Here is a 24860-nt window from a genome sequence, read left to right on the forward strand (position 1 = left end):
TGGCCAAGTCAGTATTTCAAGTTGCTATTAAAATCTTCATAAGCTAAAAATTATGCAGTAAAAGTTTAAGATTTAGGTGTGCACAAGCACTAAATAAACATTTTAAGTTTGAAAAACAAAACATTAAATGATGAATATTACACTAGTGTGCATTCACTTTGCTATTATTGTCAAGGTTTCAATTCACATTTAACTTTTTATAGTACATAATCAAAGAAATAATACTTATAGCTTAATCAAAGAAATAATATTTCTTTCTAGATTAATTTCCTTAGGAAGAAAAAGATTCTCTCCTGTAAGGTTTCAACAAAACGAGGATATCTTCTCAGTGCCATAAAAGGGACTCTCAGCCAAATAGAATGAATATAAGTGTAAAAATCTGCCTCCTTCCTCCCCCCAAAAATTCTTACCTGAAACCCATCGCAAATTGTAGGATTTCACTCTAAAAGTATTTTTTAAATAATCAGCTAGAGTGTAGGTTCTGCGACTATCAGTTGTAGCATCACCTGTGTATTGAAAAAAAGAGCCAAATGTTCAGTAAGATGAAATAACCTAAGTTTTGTGTAAGATAAACAAATCTACAATGGTTACAAGATACAGAAGTATATTCACAAAATGCAGAGCACATTTTGAAAGATTTTGAACTGTGTGGATGGAGTAAAAATGCATTTAACCATTAAAGCACATGTAAGTGTGTGTGCTTCACCATATATTAGTGCTATATTAGTGACCTTAATAATGAAGGTCTGGATCAGCAACGGCCAATGGAAAAATAATGTAAGTACATTTTCTAGTTAGCAACATTAAAAAATTTTTAAGATGAAATTAATTTTAATAGCATGTTTTATTTAGTCCAATATACCAAACTCTCATCCTTTCAATGTGTAATCAATATTTAAATGTTATTACTGAGATATTTAAAATTCTTTTTTTCAATTATATTTTATTGATTATACTATAACAGTTGCCCTGATTTTTCCCTCTTAGTCCCCCTCCACTCAGCATCCCCTACTGCCTCAGGCAATCCCCACACTACTGTTCATGGCCATGGATCATGCATATAGATTCCTTGGCTACTCCATTCCCTATACTGTACTTTACATCCCCATGGCTATTCTGTAACTACCTATTTGTAGTTCATAATCCCCTCACCTCTTCACCTATTCCCTCACACCTCCCTCCAATCTGGCAACCATCAAAACACTCTCCATATCCATGATTCTGTCTCTGTTCTTCTCATTTGCTTTGTTTTTTAGATTCCATTGTTGACAGATATGCATTTATTGCCATTTTATTGTTCATAGTTTTGATGTTCTTTTTCTTAAATAAGTCCCTTTAACATTTCATATAATAATGATTTGGTGATGATTAACTGCTTTAGTTTTTCCTTGTCTGGGAAACTTTATTTGCCCTTCGATCCTAAATGGTATCTCTGCTGGATAGAGCAATCTTGGCTGTAGGTCCCTGCTTTGCATGACTTTGAATATTTCTAGCCTGCAAAGTTTATTTTGGGAAATCAGCTGACATTCTTATGGGAATTCCCCTGTAGATAACTAACTGCTTTTCTCTTGGTGCTTTTAAGACCCCCTCTTTATATTTAACCTTTAGCATTTTATTTATTATGTGTTTTAGAGAGGGCCTCTTTGCATCTATTTGGGGGGGGGGGGGGCTCTTTGTACTTCCTGAACTTACATGTCTATTTCTTTCACCAAATTAGAGAAGTTCGCTTTCATTATTTTTTCAAATAGATTTCCAATTTCTTGCTTTCTCTTCTCCTTCTGACACCCCTATGATGTGAATGTTGGAACACTTGAAGTTGTCCCAGAGGCTCCTTACACCATCCTCATTTTGGGGGATTCTAATTTTCCTCTTGTTGTTCTGACTGGATATTTCTTATGCTGTTGAGGTCCTCATTAAGTTCCGTGAGCATCCTTATAACCAGTGTTTTGAACTCTGCACCTGATAGACTGCTTACCTATTTTTTTAAGTTCATTTTTTGGAGTTTTGATCTGTCCTTTCATTTGGACCATGTTTCTTTGTCTCCTCATTTTGGCAGCCTCCTTGTGTTTGTTTCTATGTAATAGGTGGAGCTGCTATGGCTGCATTTCTTTTTTTTTTTTCTTTCTTTTTTTCATACTAAATCTTTGAAATCTTGTATGTATTTTACAATTACAGCATATGTCATACCAATTTGACCAGGCACATTCCCAGTCAATAGCTACAAAGGCAACATGGCCTTTTTTGAGCCCCTGAGTTCCTCTTTCAAGTGCTCTCACAATGCACAGACCTTTAAGATATGCTGATTACCTAATTCAGGGATCTTTGTTTCTATTGTCACTTTTCCTTAACTTGGTGGAAGTTTTCATTAAAACTTCCCCTTGATTCTGTGACACCTCAGCTCTCCTAACTCACCAACCATTATTTTTCCATCACCTACTTTGAGTCGTGCAATATTTTTCTCCATTGACCTCTAAGACAGAAAGTTTTGATACTCAGCCTTCAGCTTTCTGCTCTTCTCTCTCTCTCTTATTCCTCCAGGGAACTCCAGAGAATGTAGCTTCCTGAGTTTAAGGTATATTTTTCATTTAAATAAATGACAAATTCTGTACTTATTACCATGCTCCAAACACATTTTCTGTGCTGTGTTGGGCCTTCTTTGTTGACTTGTCTCTTGATACTATACCTACCTTCCCTCCAAAACTAGTTTTCCCTAGGGAATTTGTGTGGTTTTATATTATTTTACTGGTGACCTAAATTCAAACTCTGAAAATCATTTTTGATGTCTCCCTCTCTTTTGCCATTAACTCCATCCAAACAATCCTCTTGATTCTTCCTGTGAAATATTTTTTTCCAGGGGTCTCTGCCATCAATTTCTCTCCAATCTAATCCCTCCACTGCACCAGCAGTAGAATGATTTTTCTGAAATGCCACTTTCATCCTGGTGAGCTCTGCCTCAAAAGCTTTCAGTGATTCCCCATTGCCTACAGGAAGATTCAAACTCCTCAGCCTGATATTCATGGTCTCCACTATGTAATACTTACCTAGTCACACTGATTTGCCAACTGGACCCAGTAGACCTTCTAAGGCTTTCCTGCCTCTGTTCTTTGTCCTAATTCACTTCCCTATAATGTCCTCACCTGCTCCCTTGGCTGTCACAATCTTCCACCCTCCCACTCCCACCTCTTTCATAAAGACTTCAATTCAGCCTTCTCTGATTTTTGCCCCCACTCATTTGGCTCTTGTAACAATGACATGTGTTGCTTACTATTTTTTGACGCCTACCTGGCTACTTGTGTCGTCTACACAGCTAGGCCATGCAGGGCCTTGTTTTGTTCTGTTTTTTCACCAACCTTAGCACCTAGCACAGTTCCATGCCATAGTAAATAGGCACAAACACACAAAGTTTTTTACTTTTTGTTGATTGACACAAGGTATTTTCCAACAAGCATATTCAAGATGATAAGACTCATTTTCTTCAGTCCTAGATCCTTCACTGATGATGAATAGCTTAAAATCTTTTTCTAAATCTTCTAATTCTTCTACATGCATTAAAACACACTCTCACAAAATCAGCCACCATCATAAATTTCCACAACTGCAGTTCTTACTCTAATTGTGAAGCCAGCAGTACCTTCTCTTGTTAATTTTTTATAGCCTATGGAAAGGTTATTCTTACAGGAAATCCCTTCCAAAATACGTTTTTAAGATTTTATCTCTTTGAATCTTATCACACAGTCTTGATTCTGCCTATAATTCCTTTAATTACAAATAAATAAAATTGCTACACTTCACTCTATTACTTCATTGGTTTATTTAAGCTTAGTTGGTTAATTAATAGAGGTTTTTTTAAAAAAAATCAGGCCTTCATTTCACCTCTGAAGGTTGTAAAATATTCATGTTTGTGAGCAGAAATACAGAGAATGAGTAAAACCAGCCCTTGGATTTGTCCCCATTCAAACAAGAGAAAAGCTTGTGCCACAGAAAATGGTATTTGAAACTCATATTGGATTACAAAACTGCAAATTTAGATTTGTTTACTAAATGCCATCAATTGTCATCCAATCATCTTTTCATACATCTAATAACTAAAGTGAGTACTATTGGAATACTGTCGAGGATATATGAGATATGTCTGGGAAAAGTCCAACCATTGTTAGTATAACAAGAATGGTTTGTGCAACATCAATGTAACCTGGCAGCCAAGGAGAGTGGACTGGAATGTGCATATGTGAACAATGATGACTTCATTATACTAGTCAGTGGGGGCAGTAGATGCCATTGAGGCAGCATGTGTGCTGTGTGGCCATCACATTCAAAATGACTGAGCTAGTAGAGCAAGAAATCTACATCAAATTTTGCATTAAGTTTGAATATTCCTCCACGGAAACTATTCAGATGATTCAGAAGGCCACAGCTATGGGCAACTGGTGACTGGCAGCTTCATCAAGACAACGCACCTGCTCATGCAGCACATCTTGGGCAGAGTTTTTTGGCAAAACATCAAGTCACCCAAGTGACTCAGCCCCTTTATGGTCCAGATTTGGTGCCCCGTGACTTCTGCCTTTTCCCAAAACTAAAAATCATCTTTGAAAGAGAAAAGATGTCAGACCATCGATGAGATTCAGGAAAATACAACGGCAGCTGATGGTGACTGAGAGAAGTGTGCGAGGTTCCAAGGTGTCTACTTTGAAGGGGACTGAGGTGTCATTGTCTTATGTACAATGTTTCTTATATCTTTTATCTTCTTCAATAAATGTCTCTATTTTTCATATTACATGGCTGAATACCTTCTGGACAGACCTCAAATATTCTGCCATTAAGAGATATTAGTCTTAAATATACATAAAACGTATCTCTGAATTAGTACAAATCAAAATATAAATGGTTATAGACATTCACAGTCCTAATATTATCTACATAGACCTGTAAATGTCTAGGTAGACCAGTAGATAGAGTCTAGTTCAGTTTTTGCACACATACATATATTGTATATTGCAATGGGGTGAATGTTTGTTCCCCCCCAAATTCATATGTTGAAATCTTAACCCCAATGTGATGGTATTAGGACGGGGCCTTTGGGAGGTGATTAGATCATGAGGGTAGAGCCCTCATGAATGGAATTAATGCTCTTAGGAAAGTGACTCCACCATGTGAGGCACAGGAAACAGGCCCTCACTAGACACCAGATATGAAATTTGCCAGTGCCTTAGACCTCCCTACCTCCAGAGCTGTGAGAAATAATTGTTTTCTGTTTAAGTCATCCAGACTATGGTGATTTGTTATAGCAGCCTGAAGTAAGACATAAAAAATAGATATATCACCACAGAACATCTGTCATTGACTCTGGACTTTGTAAGAAGAGAATGGTGTGGCTCAGTGTGGCTCAGTGTATTTAGCCCTGGCCTGTGACCCATAGGGTTGCCAGTTAGATTCCAAGTCAGGGCACATGCCTAAGTTGCAGGCCAGGTCCCTAGTTGGGGGAATGTGAGAGGCAACCAATCTCTCACACAACAATGTTTCTCTCCCCCTCTGTCTCCCTTCCTTCCCCTCTCTCTAAAAATAAATAAATAAAATCTTTAAAAATAAAAAAGAAGAGAATGAATTGAGTATCTCTAATGGACCACATACAGTGTATTTACCCAGGTTTTCCAGAATAATAGAATTACATTTGGAATATTAAATTAATTGAGATAAATTCCCTGTGATGTCACCTGCTGTCCAAAATGCTGCTCTTCACATTTACAGTGCATCTCTCACTGAGCACTTACCCACCCTCCTCAGACACTGCTGGGCTCATTTCTGCATTACATCATCGCTTTTCTAAACCCATCCTCTGTACCATGCTGCCTCCTTTCTTTTCATAATGGACCCAGCATGATTTTGACACACCTGCTGATGTTCCAGATATCAACATTGTTGCCACACTCTTGTTATGATCAAGGACACACATGCGAGGCCCAGGCCACCCTTGTTTTGTGTTAGGTTCACTCAGATCCTTTACAACCCTGTAAGTCAGCTTCCATATCCTGGCTACCCAGCCCAGAACAACACTGCTAAATTGGAGCAAGCAGAGCAACAAATGTTCCTTGTTTTTTGCCTTGCTATTTGATAAGCAGCACATTGGAAGACACTTTTGAAACATCTAGCTAAGTGAGTTCTGTGAGATGTGAGTGCCAAGTCCAGGTTTTGACCTTTAGCAAGTTCATAGTTTGCTGCCAAGTTACAACCTATTCTGTCAAACACTTAGAGGACATGCTCATGTCTCTCCTTCTTGTCTGCTTGCTCACTCACAGGGTACTGCTGTGGCAACAGATGAAGTTCTTTGGCTGCTTGTGTGGTTTTCCTGGTGGGCCTGGGACATGTCGTTCATTTAACTTATCAGTTCAAAGCACTGTGCTAGCCAAGTAGAGCAGTTAATCATATGTTACCCATCAGCATATATAGAAACTCTTAGATTCATGTCTTCTTCAATTTAAAAATAAAAAAAGGTAGCAATTTTATGCTTTACTTCTTTGATGAGAGCAACTACTGGGTTGAACCATATTAAAATGCCATTTTTATCAGTCAACTTTTAAATGGCTAAACCTAAGAATGAATTCTTGTTGAAGTCTGTGGTACCTTTTTCATTTTAAAAAATGTATTACTGATTTTAGGAACAGAGAGAGAGAGAGAGAGGAACATCTATTTGTTGTTCCACGTATTAATGCATTCATTGGTTGTTTCTTGTAGATGGAACCACAACCTTGGCATATCAGGACAATGCCCTAACCAACTGAGCTACCTAGACAAGGCAAAATGTGTGTATCTTTTTTTTTTTTTTTTTTTTTTTATCAGAATGTGTGTATCTTAATGAATCCTTGCTATGGGATCAAAATCATTTCTGAGTACAAGTAATACCACAATGGTAAGATCCAAGTATAGAGTAGTGTAGGCCCATGGACTGTTCTTGCTTTGATCCAATGTTCCTATGGGACTATGGCATATCTTAAATATATTTATACTCATTAATAGTAAACTTTTTTGTTTGTATTCAGCTATGATATATAATATTTCCACATTACAAAGATAAACTGTTTTAGTAAATAAATGGCTAATAAAATGCAACTAAGATAAAATGTGCTCTTTATAGCTCATAAACTCATCAAGTTGTTAAACACGAGAAAAAGATATCTGGTTATAAAGTTCCTGTTTTCCATAAAGTGATCAGTTAATATTTGATATTGATGCTAGGGAAATAAAATGAGTGTTACTTTAGAATCTGATCTAGCAAAATAGCAGCCTTGATGTAGGGACAGAGAAAAAAAAAATCAAGAAGGCAGAAGAGGAAAGTGACTAGAAGGTCCCTCATAGGCTGTGTTATCCAGCAGGCTGTGCAAGCTACCACCCATTCATGTTGTTTCAATAAATACCAGTCAGGGATTGGGTCCTTAGTAACTTTGAAATCAGAGTTTGGATTTGAGCCTGGGTCTAATGCTCCCCCTGAAGCCTTGGGAAAATTACTGAGTCTTTCAGGACTTCACTTTTTAAGTCTATAAAGTGAGAATAATCACCTTATCTAGCCAATAGGGATTTTCCATGATTAAATGAGACAGCATATGTAAAGTGCTGGGGTCAGGACTTAAAATTCAGGAAACCCTCCAGATATATCACACTATGTACTAGGCATTCAGGATACAAAGAAGACTAGAAGAGTCTCTCCCATAGAGTATATAGCAGTGGTGCTGTAGCTAGAAATTTCACTACACTGAAATAATAGCCATTTAGTTTCACCATGCTCATATCCCAAGTGATCCTAATAAGAACATCACATTGAGAAAATATCCGGAATAAGTACAATCTAATCATTTGCGAAGTGCTCATGAACATTGTTTTCTCCCTTTGACATGTCTAATACCATCTATATTGACATGTCTAATATCCATAGTGGGAGTCAGTTGTATGGAGGGAAAATGTTGGAGTTGGTGGACTTAAGAGCATTTGTGAAGAGTGATGTTTTTCTGATTACCACACACAAGAGGTATTAGCATATAATCACAATAATCAGACATGCCTTCTCAATAAGAGAAACATCAAGATACATCAAGTGGCCTCTGAATAATGCATTGCCATGGCATTTTTCTACAGCTGGGGCATGTAGAATGTGGGACTGCATACTATTTAGAATTTACTCTAAGACCAGAGTGGCAGATGACCAAATTTTTGCTAAGGATGTTATTAATGTATTTTCAGAGGTCTAATCTGAAAAGCCAACCAAATGTCAGGATGCGCATTTCTCAGAATAGCAACAGTTTGGAAAAAAGGAAAGAATTTAATGGGGAGGAGGGTTGTATGCTATGACGCTAGCCTCACCCTCTCCTCCTCCTCTTTCCACTCTACTCCATCCACAGTGGGCTCCTCCTGTTCCACAGATACACTGGACCTATTCCTGCCTCAGAGACTTTGACCTTGCTGTACTCTCTGCCTGTAATGTTCTTTTCCTCAGATATGCCCAAGGCTTGCTACACCCTTGCCTTCCTCAGGTCTCTATTTAAAACAGTCTTTCTTCCCTGGACTAATTATTGCAACTCCCCCCCAACCCCCAACACCACCACTAGTTTACACTGCTAGATTCATTCTGCCTTCATCCCTGCAGAGTTGGGAGAGTCAGCATACACAGGAAGCTGGCACTAAACAGGATGCCAGGTCTGCTGTGTTCTTTTATGAAATGGAAATTGTTTTTTGTTGTTGTTGTTTTTTTCTGATTATAGGCACTCCTTCTTCCCTTGTTAGAACTCTTTTTGGAATAAACAAGACCAGTATAATACTAGCCAAAAATATTTACATCGCTTTTTATGTCCTACTGTGTCGACTGACATAAAGCCAGTATAACAAGAAAGAGCTGAAAGATGGGACCTTCTGAACTGTATGGATAAATGACTCATGAGCCTGTGACACATGCAGCTATTTTAGCAAAGCTCTGGTTTCTCCTGGACACTATTCAAAAGTAGTTGTGGTAAGACATCAATAGGAGGTATTACAGTACAACTAAGAGTGGCTAGTTTGTGTTAGGAAGAAAAGTGATTCGAGAACATCAGCACCTGAGGAACTTGAAAGCTCTAATATTGAATCATTTAAGAACTTTCCAGAGAGATTTATAGGCATAATAAACAATGCTGCTCTCTGTGCCAAGTGTGTGTCTTCCATGATTCAAGGAAAAATGATCATTGGAAAACAAAACTGAGACAGAAATTGCCCTTTCTCAAATTCTCCAGGAAAAACTTTCAAGAGTATGAGACCAATGTTATTACAATATCTGCCTCTGGGACTGTTAATAAATAAAAAGGTGAAAATACATAAAAAATAATAATTAAAAATGTTTATAGAGTTCTTCCAGTGTGCTGGGCTGTTCTAGGCACTGTGCACTTAATAACTTATTCTCATCCCCATTTTACAGGTGAGGAAGTTGAGGTGCAGATAGCATGGACAGTAACCGGACTCAAATCCCATGACTAGTGAGTGCCAAGCCACATCTGAACTAGGCAACATGGCCCCAAAGCTTGTGGTTATAACCATTCTTGTAAACTACCTAAGTACCTGGAAAAGTGACTACACATGGTCAATGCTGTGTTGGCAGTTTCTGTGAATTGGTATAGATGAATTAGACTTTGTGGAAGTGTTTGGATTTGAAGTTTGAAACTAATGTCAACAGGCAGGTTGGTAGTAACATTTGGATGTGGGTCATTTGGTAGGTTACATTAGAACATAATTTGCTCTAGTGCCCCTAAGTCAAAGGGACACCAATTCTTTCTGAAAACCCTACAGTATCCTCTCTGGTTGTTTTAAGGATGGCAACTCCGTGACTTCCTGGAAAGGACGTTGTACCACCCTCGATCTTTTTTCCCTAGTACATCCAGTAAATCCCATCATCTTTTTTTTTTTAAGGCCTAAAAAGTACTCATGAAGTCTTTATAACCAGTTCTTTTCTTCTTTTTTTTTTCATGTTTCCAAGATTTAAAACATAACACAGCCCTGAACCACTCAGGCCCTGCAGTACACATTTTCAAGAGCAGGATGCTGTCCAAGGCAAAGATTCAGCGACTACTCCTTTGTGGCAAACACCACCACAGAGCTCCTGTCCGTCCCTTCCTCACTCTTGGATCTTCTTCTTGGCTCTCACAGGGACAAGTGGGCCTGGCCTGTGCCTCAGATCTCGGTCTTCTTGATTTCTTAGGGACTTTGTTTTCTTCTTTTCCTCCTCAGCATCTTTAATTTCTTTTCACTGCTTACTTACCCCTTGTCTTTAAGTATACATGGTGTGTCCATCTTAAAAAAAAAAAATTTATCTGATCATGCCACTTCCTCACGCCATCTCTTCTCAGATAAACACTTCACATCTGTGCTTTTTATTTTCTCATGGTCCCACGGGGTGAGTCTTAATCAACCCCTTTCTATGTATACCATTTATCCCTCCTTGTCATCTTTAATGCTTATTTTCTGTACCATAGGTTTTGCCAATTAAACAAACAATTTTATATCATTATTTAAATATTTAATCTAAACAGTCTTATCTTAACTAGACTATACTTAATCTGGAAGGATGAATTTATTTTATCTTTACAAACAGCTGCTAGGACTGTCCTCTAGAGAAAGGAGGTACACATGATCTAGTACTGGATGACTCGACCTTACATTTTTTTAATGTCATATAAGTATTTTAATCAGAATTAAAGCAAAATTAAAATTTTTCATCAATAAATATTTTTAAAAATAAATATTTTTCATATAAGCACTAACATAATGCCTTAAAAAAAAGATTTTATGTATTTATTTTTAGAGAGAGGGAAGGAGAAAGAAAGGGAGAGAAACACTGATGTGTGGTTGCTTCTTGAGCACTCCCAATTGGGGACCTGGCCTGCAACCCAGTCATGTGCCCTGACTGGGAATTGAACCAGTGACCCTTTGATTTGCAAACCAACGTTCAATTCACTGAGCCATACCGGCCAGGGCAGATAATGACTTTAATTCACCAAATACTTATCAGGCTCTATTGGGTTGAAGAATGTCTCCCCTCAACCCCATCCCAAATCATGTCCAGCTAGAGTCTTAAAACATGAATTTATTTGGAAATAAGGATTTGCAGATGTCATTAGTTAAGATGAGGTCATACTGAATTAGGGTGGGCCCTTAATCCAGTGACTGGTATTCTTACAAAAAGGCATGTGAAGACATACTTTAGCTGACTTGGAAGATAAGACCATGTGGATACACAGAAGAAGGAAGGCCATATGAAGATGAAAGCAGAATGTGGAGCCATACAGCTACAAGCCAAGGAACACCAAGGATTGGCACTAACAACCAGAAGCTAAGAAGAGGTAAGGAAGGATTAGTCCCTGGAGTGCTCAGAGGAAGCACGACCCTTTTGACACCTTGATTTTAAACTTCTTGCCTCCATAACTGTGAGAGAATAAGTTTTTCTTGTTTTAAGCTACCCAGTTTGTGGCAATTTGTTCTGGCTGCCCTAGGAAACTAGTAAAAGTACTCACCATGCTCTTCAAGGTTGGAGGCACTAGATACAAAAATGTGTAGAACATGAAAAACCCCTGCCCTCAGAAAGCTTACATTCTAACAGGAGAGACACAGGAACAAATAGTGAGTAAACAGTGTACATGTTTGGTGGTGAAATAAAGGAGGGAAGGGGAAAAGGAGTGTCAGGTATGGGGACACTGCTGTATTCAACAGTATGGTGAGGGAAGGTCCCATCAATAAAGTGGTATTTTAGCAAAGACCTAAAGAAGGTAAGCGAGTAAGCAATGGACAGCCCTGGGGAAGAGGGTTCCTGACAGAAAGAACAGCAAGTACAACCCCCTGGAGGCGGGATGAGCGAGCAAATGGCAGAGGGTAGGAGAGGAACTCAGAGATGCAGTGGAGCTCAAACCCTGTGGGCCTCATTGGTCATTGTGAGGACTCTTGTGTTTGTTCTGAGAGAGATGGGAAGCCATCAAATGGTTCTGGGTAGAGAAGAGCGGAATCTGACTTGTGTTTAAAAGCGATCACTGTATTAGTTTTCTACTGCTGCATAACAAATGTAGTGACTTAACACAACAGAAACATATTAGCTCAGAGTACTATAGGTCCAAGGTCCAGTTTGGCATGGCTGGGTTCGTCTGCTCAGGGTCGAAGGGCTGAAATCAAGGTGTTGGCTGGGCTGAGTTCTCACCTGGAAGCTCGGGGGGAAAAGCTGCTTCCAGGTTCATGCAGGTTGTTAGCAAGATTCAGTTCCACATGGTTGTAGAACTGAGAGCCCTGTTTCTTTGCTGGCTGCCAGCCAGGGTCTGTTCTCACCGCCTGCAGGCCACCCATATTCCTTGCCATATGGTCCCCTCCATCTTCCAAGCCAGGAGTGACACATTAACTCTTTTTTTGTGCCTCAAATCTCTGACTACCCCTCCTGTGAGCAGCCAGAGAAACCCTGCTTTTAAAGGACTCATGGTTAGGTCAGGTACGACCAGGTACTCTCCCTTTCTTGAAGTGGAATGTACTCTAGAACATAATCTGATTACCAGAAATAAATCCATCATATTCACAATCTCAGAGATTAGGCAGAAATTGGTACAAGGGTGAAAGGGAGAAAATTTGAGGAGTCATTTAAAATTCTGTCTGCAACAATCACCTTGTTTATTGTGTTGAAAATATACTACAGGGAGGTAAGAAAAGAAATAGGGAGATTTTTACAATAATTCAGATGTAAGGTGCTGGTGTCTTGGACTAAGGTGGCAGCAGTGGAGGTGGTGAGATACAGTCAAATTCTGAAAGAATATGAAGGGAGAAGTGATAGAATTTGATGACCAATTGGATAGTAAGTGTGAACGAAAGAGAGGAGTTATGGAGAAACTGCAAGGATTTTGGCTTCAGCAACTGGAAAAATGGAATTGCTATTTGCTGAGACAAGATGTGCTAAGGGATGAATAGACTTGAGGGGATAAACACTTTTGAAAGATGATTCTTGAGATGCCAAAAATATCCAGATGGAGTTGTCCACGTAGTAGTTGCATATACACACATAGACTTCAGGAAAGGAGCCTGGTCTGGAGGTAAAAATATGGGTATTGTCCAGTTACAGATGATGTTTAAGGCCATGGGGTGAATTCAGATCACCTAGTGGAAAGAGGGAAGTTCCAGGACGGAGCCCTGAAGAGTGGTTCAAGGTTAGAAGTCAGACACAAGGAGGAACTCCTAAGGAGAATGAAAGGGAGCATGTAGGAAGGTGGAAGGTAACTAGGAGAGAGGGGAACCCAGGAGGGACGTGGAGAGGGAGGATAATAACGGACCAGGCGTGAGAGACTCAGAGGAAAACTGAGCTCTGCATTTAGTAACACAGGGGTTAGGGACCTTGAGGAGAACAGAGCTGTTCTGTGACTGGGTGAAGATAAACCTTGATCCAGGGGGGTTAGGAGGGAACCAAGAGACACTGTAGATAGTGACAGTAGAAAAGTCTTTGAGGATTTTTGTGGCAAGGAGAGCAGGGAAAAGGACTGGGAGACTGGCAGGTATTTGGGATCTGAAGGGGAAGGTCCTTCCTTCCTTCCTTCCTTCTAGGGTGTGAGAGATTGCAGCATGTTTATAGAGAGAGAGAGGAAAAATAGCAATGCAGCAGGCAACGGAAATAGCTGGAGACATGCCTTGAGGAAGTTAAAGGGGATTGGGTCAGTGCACACAACGGAAGGCTGGCCTTGGGCAGGGGCTGGGAGAGTTCACCCATTGCCCTGGGAGAGGTAGTGCAGGTGAGTGCACAAGTGCATACAGGCTGGAGGGAATTGAGGAAGTTCTCTTCTGATGGCTTTCATTTTCTCATGAAAATAGCAAGCAAGGTTGTCAACTGAGAAAGAGCATGGGGAGCAGGGCTGGAGCTGTAGGAAGAGGAGACACGGGAGAGTCTGTCAGGAGAGTGGGCAGTGAGCAAGTGGGAAATACGGGAGCATTGCCAGTCGGTCCCAAGGGGCCACTTGATGTTGGGTTATGGATTTTATTTTCAGTACAGTCAAGCCATTTTCATTTTAATGAATCATTTTTTCATGAAGTTAATTTTTTCCTGCTTGGAAATATTACAACAAAGATTTGAATCATCAATTAGATTATTTTTGTCCATGTCAGATTCAACAGATGGTAGCTTCTAGACACTGTGAGGTTATGTTGTTTGTTTTTATTTATTTCCTTTTTTTTGTTTTATGGCCACGAATTATTTCAAGTCCTACATTCCTGGGTCAACTTTTGCAGATCTAGTTTTTACCAGGTATTTTAAAACTTTGTCCACTTTATTTTATGTTGACTGTTTGTGCCACATTTTCCCATTATGAATTGGATAAAATGGCAGTTTATAAGTATTTTTTAAAATACGTTTTATTGATTATACTGTTACAGTTGTCCCAATTTTCCTTCCCTCTGCTCCTCTCCACCCAGTGATTCCCCCTCCCTCCAGTTGTCCACACCCTTAGTCCATGCCCATTGGTTGTGCATATAGTTCTTCTCAACCTCTTCCTGTCTACTCCATTCCCTCCTACTATGCTTCTTAATTCCTGTACTATCTCCCTCCCTTACCCCCTTACCCCTCCCTGCTGACTTCCCCCCAATATGTTCCCCATACCTATAGCTATTTTTCCACTCTCCTTGCCTATTTAGTTTGCTTTTGTTTCAGTTCCCTAGCTTCTGTTGTTGGTTCTTGTGATGCAGTTTTCATTTTAATGTTCATAGTTTTGATCCTCCTTTTTCTAAACCAGTTCCTTTAACATCTCATATAATAGTGATTTGGATCTAATGAACTCCTTCAGTTTTACTTTGTCCTGGAAGCACTTTCTCTGCCCTTCTATTCTGAATGACAGTTTTGCTGGATAGAGTATTCGTGGCTGTAGGCTTTGGATTTTCATTACTTTGAATATTTCTTGCCAGTCCCTTCTTGCCTGCAGAGTCTCCCTTGAGAAGTCAGCTGACAGTCTAATTGGGACCCCTTTGTACATGATTCTTTTCTTCTTTTTTGCTGCTTTTAAGATTCTCTCTTTATCTTTAATTTTTGACAATTTGATTATAATGTGTCTTGAAGTGGTTCTCCCTGGATCCAGTTTTTCTGGAACTCTCTGTGCTTCCTGGACCTGTAAGTCTATTTCCTTCCCCAAGTTCAGAAAGTTCTGCTTTATTATATTTTCACTTAATTTTTCAATTTCTAGTTCTTCTTCTTCACCCTCTGGCAATCCTATAATCCGTATGTTCAATCTCTTATAGCTATCCCAGAGGTTTCTGATCCTCTCCTCACTTTCCTTGCTTTCTGTTTCCTCTTTCCACACTGGTTGATATATGTGCTTTTTATGAGAAAATTGAGTGATTTCCCTCAGGTGTTCCTGACCCACTCTATTGTCTCATATTTATATCTTAAATGTTCTAAAGTCCAGTCTTTCCCTATGCTTTATCACTTTGAATGTCAAGAAAAAGCAAGTGCTGGCAAAATGCCCTCAGAATTAAAAAGACAGAATCTAAACCCTCCGTTCTGCAATAAATTCAAGTGGGTAGGAAAGAAAATGAGAGGAGGGGAAGGACAGAGTTATATGCTCAGCTTCTTTGTAGACAGGAGCTGGTTTGACATCTGTTTTCTTTTGTTAGCAAACTAAATCTTTTTAATATAATGAAAAAAGAGCAATAGACTACCCCCAATTCTTCCTTTTAGAATTCCCAATTTAACTTAGGTAATTAACCTTCCTCTTCCACCTTCCTCTTCCATGTGCTAAGGATGGAGTTTCTTCCTCATCTCGGGAAGATGAGTCTTGATTAATCTAGCCTAAAGCTTGGTAATTAATTCCCTTCGCCAATGATCAGTTTCAAAGTGGACAAGTGACAAATCTGGCCAATAAGACATGAGGAAAAGTCTGCCTTGAGCTGAAGGACTTCTGGAAATGGCTTTTCTCCCTGACAAAATAGATCATGAATGAGGAACAGTGTCCCCTTCTGCTGTGTGAAATAGCAGTGTGAGCAAATGATGTGTTGCTGCAGCAGCCAAGCTTGAGAACAAAAGCCAACAATAGTCTGAGAATGAAACTCAGAGCTGAAAGACGGAACAAGCCTGGGTCTTTGAGAATGTTGCTGGATCCCCATGTTAACTGCCTTCATTCTGCATGTCCAATTACATAAGAGGTGAATAACAACACAATAAGAAAACTACAAATGTTAAGCAAACTTTGGTCAAGTTTTCTGTTACTTGTGGCCAAATGCATTCTGATACACTCCTCACAGAGAATCAAGGGGCCGTGAATCGCTGAGCAATACACGTTGAGTGAACTGCACGTCTGGGCACTGGTCTGACGGCTTCAGGACAGGAAGGCATGTGTTCAGGCCAGAAATGATTAACTCTTCATGCTTGGTTGTTCTCTGTGCAGACTTCTCTGGGTAGCATTTATCATTTGCTTTCTAATGCTTCCATAGTGCTTTGATCATTTACTAGAAAGACATTTAGCACTTTTTATCATAGTCAATGACAAAAGTTTCACAATTTCCTTTAAAATTGTGAATTATTTGGGGGCAAAAGCCTTATCTATCACTTTTATACCTCTAGCAACCGGCAAAGTGCCTGGCACACAGAAAATGCTCAATAAATATGTGCTAACTTGGAGAATGACCTCCTTAGACATGTGTGTGCTGGGTGCATGATTCAGAAGGCCTTTCTGAGCTCTGCAGGGGAAAGGGGAAGCAGATTCCAGAGGCAGAGGGAGTCAGGTCAGAGGAACCCCTGCAGATTAGCTCTTGTCAGAAGCATACAGTCATGAGAGCAAGAGAGAATTCTCCACTTTGATGATCCAGCAAGCCGTTCAAGGGGTCATCCCTGTCTCTACTCTTCCTCATTCTTCATACATTATGACTTACCTCCAAAATACATCCTGCCTTTTTTAAAAAACATCTCCAATGCTACTACCTGCTCTGATCTGCCATCTCTTACCTGGACAAGTGACCTTTCCACCCCACCCCCTACCATTATCTACACAGGAGTAAGAGACATATTATAAAAATGGAGATAAGATCCTGCCACGCTCAAGCTTCGAAATAAAAAAAACACCTTCCTGTGTCCCTCTGTCCTCTCTAGCACATTTTTTGTCCAAGCATACATTACTCTCTGACGCTACGCATGTGCTTGCCTACTGCCTACCTGCCCCATGGATTGTAAAGGTCCATGGTAGCGGCTCCTCATATCTACTGTATGGGAACAGATTCCTGTCCCTGCAACAACATCTGCTGTGCAGGAAACAGTGCATTTGAGGGGTTAACAAATACGCATCTGGCCACTACAGGGTCTTAGCCCTGAGGAGGTTTTAAATGAAATAAAAGAATAAAGAAAAACCACAGGGAAATAGAAACCATCCATTAAACTCATGGACTCGCACTTGAGCAGGTGGGGTTTTAAATAACTGAAGAAAACAAGAAGAGGAGCTTTCAGCCCTACCAAGATGATATTAAGGTGACAGGAGCCACCCAGCCAGTTTTGGGGGACCCAGTGTAAGGTCAGGGAAGGGATGGGTGGTAGTATCTACCTGATGCTCACTCCTCAGACCCCCTCTTCTTCCATTATACATCTTGAGCCCCACGGCCTGCAGGGTACCAGGAATAAAGTCCCTGTTGGTTTTGGCTCTGCCTTAAATTGTTGTATTTTTGCTTCTTGGGCCTTAGATGCTGAATTATGTGACTTAAGCTTGTGGGTCTACTGACCCCCTAGTGAACAAAATATTGAAAAAAAGTGTGCATATAAATGTGTACTTTTAACTAAAGTTTATCATTAAGTTTATAAAACTTCCTAGGAAGTTGTAATTTTAAAGTACAATATAAAACTTCAAATACAGTACTTAGCAAAAATGAAACAGCTAACTCAGAAGTTCCAGTTTCAGTTTACTCTCAGGTTGAGAGACACACCCTCTATTGGAAGTCACAATGGAGCTGTGAAAACTAAAGGTAAAAGTATTTGCAAGATACTCATTTATGATAATAAAAGGGTTAGCATCAAGCCATAAAACAGTGATTTATCATTAACTTAGAAAAACTCTCACCAAAGCATTTTTTAAAAACAATTATTTATGAGAACCAGCAGACTCAGGAAAGGCCAGATGTCAAAAGGCTTGGATTCCCAAGTTCTAGTACTTACTCACAAAGCCCTAAACTTTTATTTCTTCAGTGTAAAAAGTTAAGATATCAATACCTCTCTCTCACATGGGCTGTTCCATGAAGATCAAATAAAATAATATAACATGCATTGAAAACAAAGCAAGTAGTAAATCTGGACCTACCTACTAAAAACACTAAATATGATCAGTCAAAAGTGTGGGATGTCAGTCCCGGGCTGGAAGGTGTTGCCTGTCTACAGCTTTATATAGGAAAGGAGGCACAATAGCAGGTGCTTTTCCTCAGAACACTTAGCATCCATGGGTTAGCAGTCATGAAGTTATAAGATAGGTCTATGAATGGGAAGTTGTAACATTTATGCTAATATGGGCTCATTAATTTTAAATTTGATCATGAGCTAATGATAATTTGAGTTAAAGAACACCAGCTCTAGAATCACATTGCCTCATCCTGACTCTGTAGAACTTAGAGCAAGTTCCTTAACATTTTTGGTAGTCAGCCGCCAAGAGGGCCCCCAGTGATCTCCACTGCTATTATTCATGCCCTTGTTTAATGCCCTATCACGCTGTGTCAGGGTGACTTTGTGTGACCAACAGAACACAACAAAAGTGATGTTACATATCATCGGTCACACTTCTGAGACTAGGTCATAAAAGGCGCTGCAGCTTCCTACTTGGCTGCCCTCCTGGATCCTTCATTGTAAGGAAAGCCAACTGTGCTGGTACCCCATCAAGAGGCCCATGTGGTGGGACCTCTAGCTAACAACAATAAGAGAGAGTTGGAAGTGGACATTCTAGCCCTGGTCAAGCTTTCAGATGACACCTTGACTGCCACCTCATGAGAAACCTTGAACCAGAGCCACCTAGCTAAGCCACAGCCAAATTCCTGACTCACAGAAACTGCGACATAACAATAATGTGTGTTGTTTTAAGTTTGGGGGTAATTCATTATGCAGTAATAAATAACTAAAGCACCCTCTCAGAGTTTCTGAAAATTGGGTGTAAAAATGGAGATGATAATAGTACTTTTCCAAAAGTTTGTCATAAGAATCAAAGGAGAAGTATATTGGAAACCCTCAGCCCCATACCTGGCACAGAATGAACAATGTTGGCTGTTATTACATCTTTGCATACCTTCTTTTCCACATGTAAAGTGGTCCTGCATGCATTTACAGTCCCATTCTCTGTAGGCCTCAGCACTTTGTTAAGTCATAAAATTTCAAGTATACAGATCCGGCTCTAGTCAGTCCCTTTACGTTGTCTTTCTCTAACCATTCAGTTGGGCAAACAGTCTTCCCTTTTTCTCTCTGATCCCTTTTGTGTTGAGAGGCAAGATATCTAAGAGAGAAAAAATCTAAGGCACATATTACGGCTAGGGAACCAAAAGCCAAAATAGCTGACCTGAAAAAGACCAACCCACTGACCTCACGAGCACTTGACAAAGGTTGACAATAGTTAACTGAGCTAGCTGGACTGAATGCAAGCTTTTACAGAGCTCACTGTTTAGAAATTGTCCCTGAAATATACAAAGCTTTCATTCAGGCTTATTTCTGTGCTTTTAAGCCTGGAATAGATCCTGGACTTCCTCAGGCAAACTTCATAGATGTTTTCTTTTCTTTCTCTGATTATTCCTGTCTCCCTCACACTTGGCTTTTCTTTTATTACTGATGGTTGAATGAGCAGTCAAATTTCCTATGCACTGAAAAAAAGGTATTGAGGAAAGTTACTGCTAAAGCAGGTGCAAAAGAAAGAACAAATATGTTTCTAGCCTATAATAAAACCATTGACAAGTAAAAAAAAAATGCAATAAGAAAACCATTTGAGAGATATTTTAAAAACTCAGCTTATAACATAATTTAAAGAGGGAACTAAAGACATCACAAATACTGGTTCTACTGCCACTAAGCCATCATAGGATTTCTATAATTCCATAATGAATCAAGTATTTTTATATCTTTTACAGCTGATTCTCTGGGAAACTGAATGTTTACATATGTAATATACTTTTTAGTAGAATATTTGAGGAATTTAAAAGAAGATACAATCCTTTATTATATATAAATAAGGAGGTGAACTTTTCATTTTGCTTAGTTCAATGCATAATTCCTGACATAAAGGAGTTTTTATCCTAAAAAATAAAAAGTGACAGTAGTATTAAGTGGTATCTCCCTCCCTCTCATTCCCCTCCCACGTTCTGGGTGTGTCTAGTTCTGCTGAAGTCATCCTTTCACATGGAAACATTTAGCCTTCTCTTAACCGACCTCTCAGGGGATAAACTTGGGTTTGCTCATTTCTTCCTACTTACTTTTGGATGTTTATTTCTTTGCTTTCCACACACCAAGCATTTTGGTTTTTTCTACCAAAATTTTTCTTTCATCCTTTTCTATTTGTTTGCTCACTTATTAATTTATTTTGCTTTCATTTTCTTCCCCCCCTCATCCTTTTCTTTTCCTTTTCCTTTCCATTTATATTTCCTCTCTCATCTCTTACTTCCAAGTATTTGTTTGATTTTAAACCTAAGTTGATTATATAAAGGACATGTCTTTGGTAATAACTCTGGATTGTTTGTAAAGAATGCTGCCCCTTACAGTGGCACAGCCCAGGAATGGCAAGGCTTATTTAGTGAAAATGTTGTGATAAGGCAGGAGTTGAAACAAGATGATTTCCTTTTTCTTCTCAAATATACATACTGTACATGCCAATTAAGAAATAAGAGGAAAAAATTACTTAAGTGGTAGTGTAAATAAAGCACACAATGAAACCACATCTCCACCCAGTTGCCCAAGAGGCATCCTTAGCCACACTCCCCTTACTTACTATGTTCCCAGTGACCAAAGTCTAATCATTCACTTTTCTGAGTAGTTCTATATAGTTCCCATATTCTGGTGTGCACTATCTGTCTCCTGGGACACTTCTCAATCTTTCCTTCCAGTCTTGCTCCACTTAACCCACCTTCCTACTGTCATGCCCAATGGTTCAGGTGTGCCCAGAATTCTCCCATAGTTCTCCATCACCTACAGGTCAAATTCGTACTCCTTTTCCTGCTGCCCACCATCCCCTCTTGCTGAGTCCTTTTATAATCCCAGATTAAACAATGTGATTCGTGTCTCTGTGTTGACACTCAAGGCAGTCAAATACTTTTTTCTGGGAAACTTTACCTCCACAACTTAATATTAATAATTTGAGCCTCCCCATAAAAGGAGCCTCTTGTGAGCATCTTTCCCACAATTTCCCAGAAGTAATTCTTCTAACCGCAAGTAAATTTGCTCAAGCTTCTCTAAATTACCTTATGGAGTTACAATCATAGGTGGAGATGCATGAATCTCTCGCGAAGTCCTCATCAGAGAGGATCCTTTTGAAATATTTGTTCAAGTTTCATTTGGAGAAAAGACTAAGTGCTCTTTGAGGGAAATATAAGACAGCCTCTCCCCAGGCTTCATGAGTCACTCAACAAAACAAAACTCATGTATCACTGGCCAGTGTTGCTTGATTGGTTGGAGTGCTGTCTCATGCACCAAAAGGTCATGGGTTCAATTCCTGGTCAGGGCATATACATAAATTGCAGGTTTGGCTTCAGGTCAGGATGTGTACAGGCAGCAACCAATCTATGTTCCTCTTTCAGATGGATGCCTCCACCACCACCCCACTCCTTTCCTAACTCTCTCTCTCTTAAAAAAAAAAAAAAAAAACCTAAAATGTTTCCTTAGGCAAGAATTAAAAATAAACAAACAAACAAAAACATGTAGTTTATGTGACCAAGCCCCATGAAAGTAGCTGTGTGACCCACACCCCTAGGCCATTTCACTGCCCAGTTCAGTGGCCTATCAGAGCGCAGTGTTCTATCCTTTAAGGAAAGTTCTGATAATTACAGTTTTTACTCATCCTTCCAGTGCCTCATTGATGTTTTGGAGAAAAACAGCTACTCTTGTTACCTATTTTGATTTGCTTGCATATCTGTTTCCCACTAAACTGCTATAAACTTCTTGAGGTCAAAGATCTTTATATTTATAAGATTTAACCTTTGTCTTTGCAGCAACTAGCACAGTATATGGATGGCCCATCTTTTGGCTTTGTATGTGTGGTTATTTAAATATACAAAGTATCACTTTATGAAAAGAGTTATATTTCAACAACTCACAACAAAGCATCAAATGTAAGTGGACTGACACCTGCCATTTAACAGTCTAAAATGTTAGTAACCATTGCTTTAAGTAACTAAAGTCATTCTCAATAGGTCAATACCCTAGGACATTTAACCTTTGGCACCTTTGCCCTGACCCTGAAATTGCCAGGCAAACATGGTTTTTGATAGCTCTAGAAACTGATTCTGAACTGTCATCTTGAAATCTAGACAAGACACCTTTCATCTATAAGTACTATCTACTCATTTCCTGGTTGACTACACCATTTAGAGTAGATGCTTCAGTCAGAGGCTTAGAATGTGTAACACTGAAATGAAAGTAAATATTTAAGAGGAGAGTCGGGCCAGAGGAGACCCAATTCTCACTTGTTAGTATCCAATAGTGTGTATTCCATTATAGGATGTTTTATGTGAAGAGCTAGGGCTAAACTGGAACAGCTGGCCAAGCTATAATAAGTGAAGGAGGCTTTAAATGAAAGAATCCACCAAACATCACTAATTCCAGCCCCCCTCTGAATATTATCATGTAGTATGTACACCAGCTTTATGATTTAACTTTGCAATACTTACTTTTATACCTTCTATAAGTTGTGAAATAGTTATTTAACTATTTATTTAGTTAAATTAAGTTTATTTAGTTAAATAACTTATTTCCTGCCTCCCAACTCTGATGGATTTCCATCATTCCTGAAGAGAAATGACCTGGAGGCCCTACTGTCTTTTCTCAAAACTGCGACATTTTGGGGTTCACTTTCTTATTTCTCCCAAGCCCCCAGGACATTCCGGATCTTTATAAACACCGCCTCTTTTCCTTTGAAGATCACAACCATAAGCACTTTAAAAATGTAATTTAAATTTAATGCAAAAACATCCTAAGGCTTCCCCCTAAATTCAGGAAGTATCTATTGGTTATAACTAAAACGTGGCGGCTGCGAGGCTCTCACAGCCTCAGCACTGGGGACCCTGCGAAGTGAATCTAGCTGCTGCCCTAAAAGCAGTAGCAACGCCTGGGAAGCCTCAGCTACAACCTGTCGCACCGGTCTCAGCCCCCAGCAGAACCCCTCGTTCTCCTCAGTGTGGTAAAACAGAACCAGATCTAGGTCTTCAATGGGCATATTTCTTTCAAGTATTTCAAACTTACTGCTTTTGCTCAGCAGGACCGCGGGCACGGTGATGACGGTGACGAGCGCAGCAATCCCCAGCAGTCCCAGGAGCACCTTCCATTGTGTCTGCAAGCCGGTTAGATAATGCCTAATTAGAGGAAGCCCTCTGGCCCCAGTCTGGGTAAGAGGGTCGGGGCCTGGGCTGCACCCGTGGCAGCGGAATTTGCCTGTGGGCGCGCATTGGAAGAGGGGCACGGTGGATTGCGGGGGTTGGGAGGGAGCCAGTCAAAGGGAATAAGAGCGGTGGCCCTTGAACTTCTGGCTTCCGAGCGCTTCTTTTGCTTCTCTACGCCTGCACGTCAGAAGCCAAGCGAGGGTTCCAGCGTGCGTTCTATGGGAGGTTCTCCGGGTCGTCCCAGCCTCCGTTCCTGGATCTAGCAGAAACCTCGCAGGTCCAAGAGCCAAGCGAGAGCTCTGGGACCTCGCTTCACCTGTCAGAGGGTGGTCCTGGAACTTCCGCCTAATGACAGACCCTGGTTCAGTTTCGAGGGGTTTGGGGGACAATTTGGGGAGAGTTTGGTGAAGAGGCACCTACAGCTCGGCCCTGGGGCTGGGGAAGCAGGAGGCGCGCTCCTCACTCACCTTCATCTTTGGCGTCTCGTCGGAACTGAGCGTCCGGCGCGGGGCGGGCGGGCAAGTCAGGCTAGCCGCCCAGATGAGCGTTCAGCTCTGCCGCTCCCAAGTTTCGGCCCCGAGTTAAACATTAGCGGCAGTTCGACCCACCACGTATAAAGGACCGCGGGGCAGGCTGCGAGAGAAGGCGCACCGGCCCCGGACACTGGCATCCCTGCCGGGGGGCGCCCGAGAGACACCTCCCCTGGCTGTGCGGGGCGCGGGGCGCGGGGCGGCAGCCAGAGCGCGCAGGGTGCAGGACTCCGGGAACTCGCGGGAGCTGTTGTGAGACCCCAGATCGGGGAGCTAAGCTGGCGCCCAGCATCCGATGTGGAGTCCGAGGCCACCGCCGCTGGGATCGTGGTCTGTTTTATGAAAAAGGAGCCTTAGAGCTCGGCTCCTGTAACGTCGGGTGGGCAGGCAAAGGAGCCGGGTCCAGAGAGGGCTCCGCAAACTCACACAGCTCTCACTGCTGGCAGCTGGGACTAAAATCCAGGTCTCTGTCTCTTGCCAGTGAATGGTATGTTGGGGAGTGGTAGGGTGTTTAAAGCTTCTAGAAGGCAAAGAAAAAGAAAAGGTGATTGTTCACATGTGAATGAAACCTAGAGACTAAGTATCTGAATTCACCCTCAACAGGGAATTTCCAGCTTGTCCTGCAGGCTTACCTTCTCATTCAGATGCCAACAATAATAATACTAACACTTGTGTGGAATTTGCTGCCCTTCCCCCACCCCAGGCGTTACTCTAAAAATTTACTGTGTTTATTTTACAGGAAGGAAGCCTAGGCACAAAGAGGTTAAGTCACTTGGCCACTTCCCG

General features: G+C 40.6%; 1 protein-coding gene across 1 annotated transcript in view; it reads right to left on the reverse strand.

Moving 5' to 3' along the window:
• DPP4 (dipeptidyl peptidase 4) overlaps positions 1-24171 on the reverse strand; it is an 85625-nt gene extending 61454 nt beyond the window's left edge. The window contains exons 1-3 of the mRNA XM_090280333.1: positions 24012-24171; positions 23408-23495; positions 411-506 (exon numbers count right to left, since the gene is read on the reverse strand). Of these exons, the coding sequence (XP_090136459.1) occupies positions 411-506; positions 23408-23495; positions 24012-24017 (190 nt within the window). The 5' untranslated portion in view covers positions 24018-24171. The remainder of the gene's footprint in view (positions 1-410; positions 507-23407; positions 23496-24011) is intronic.
• Positions 24172-24860: the final 689 nt, after the last annotated feature.

Source organism: Furipterus horrens, unplaced genomic scaffold, assembly GCF_987537825.1.
Source record: "Furipterus horrens unplaced genomic scaffold, mFurHor1.1.pri manual_scaffold_1, whole genome shotgun sequence".
Classification (NCBI taxonomy): domain Eukaryota; kingdom Metazoa; phylum Chordata; class Mammalia; order Chiroptera; family Furipteridae; genus Furipterus; species Furipterus horrens.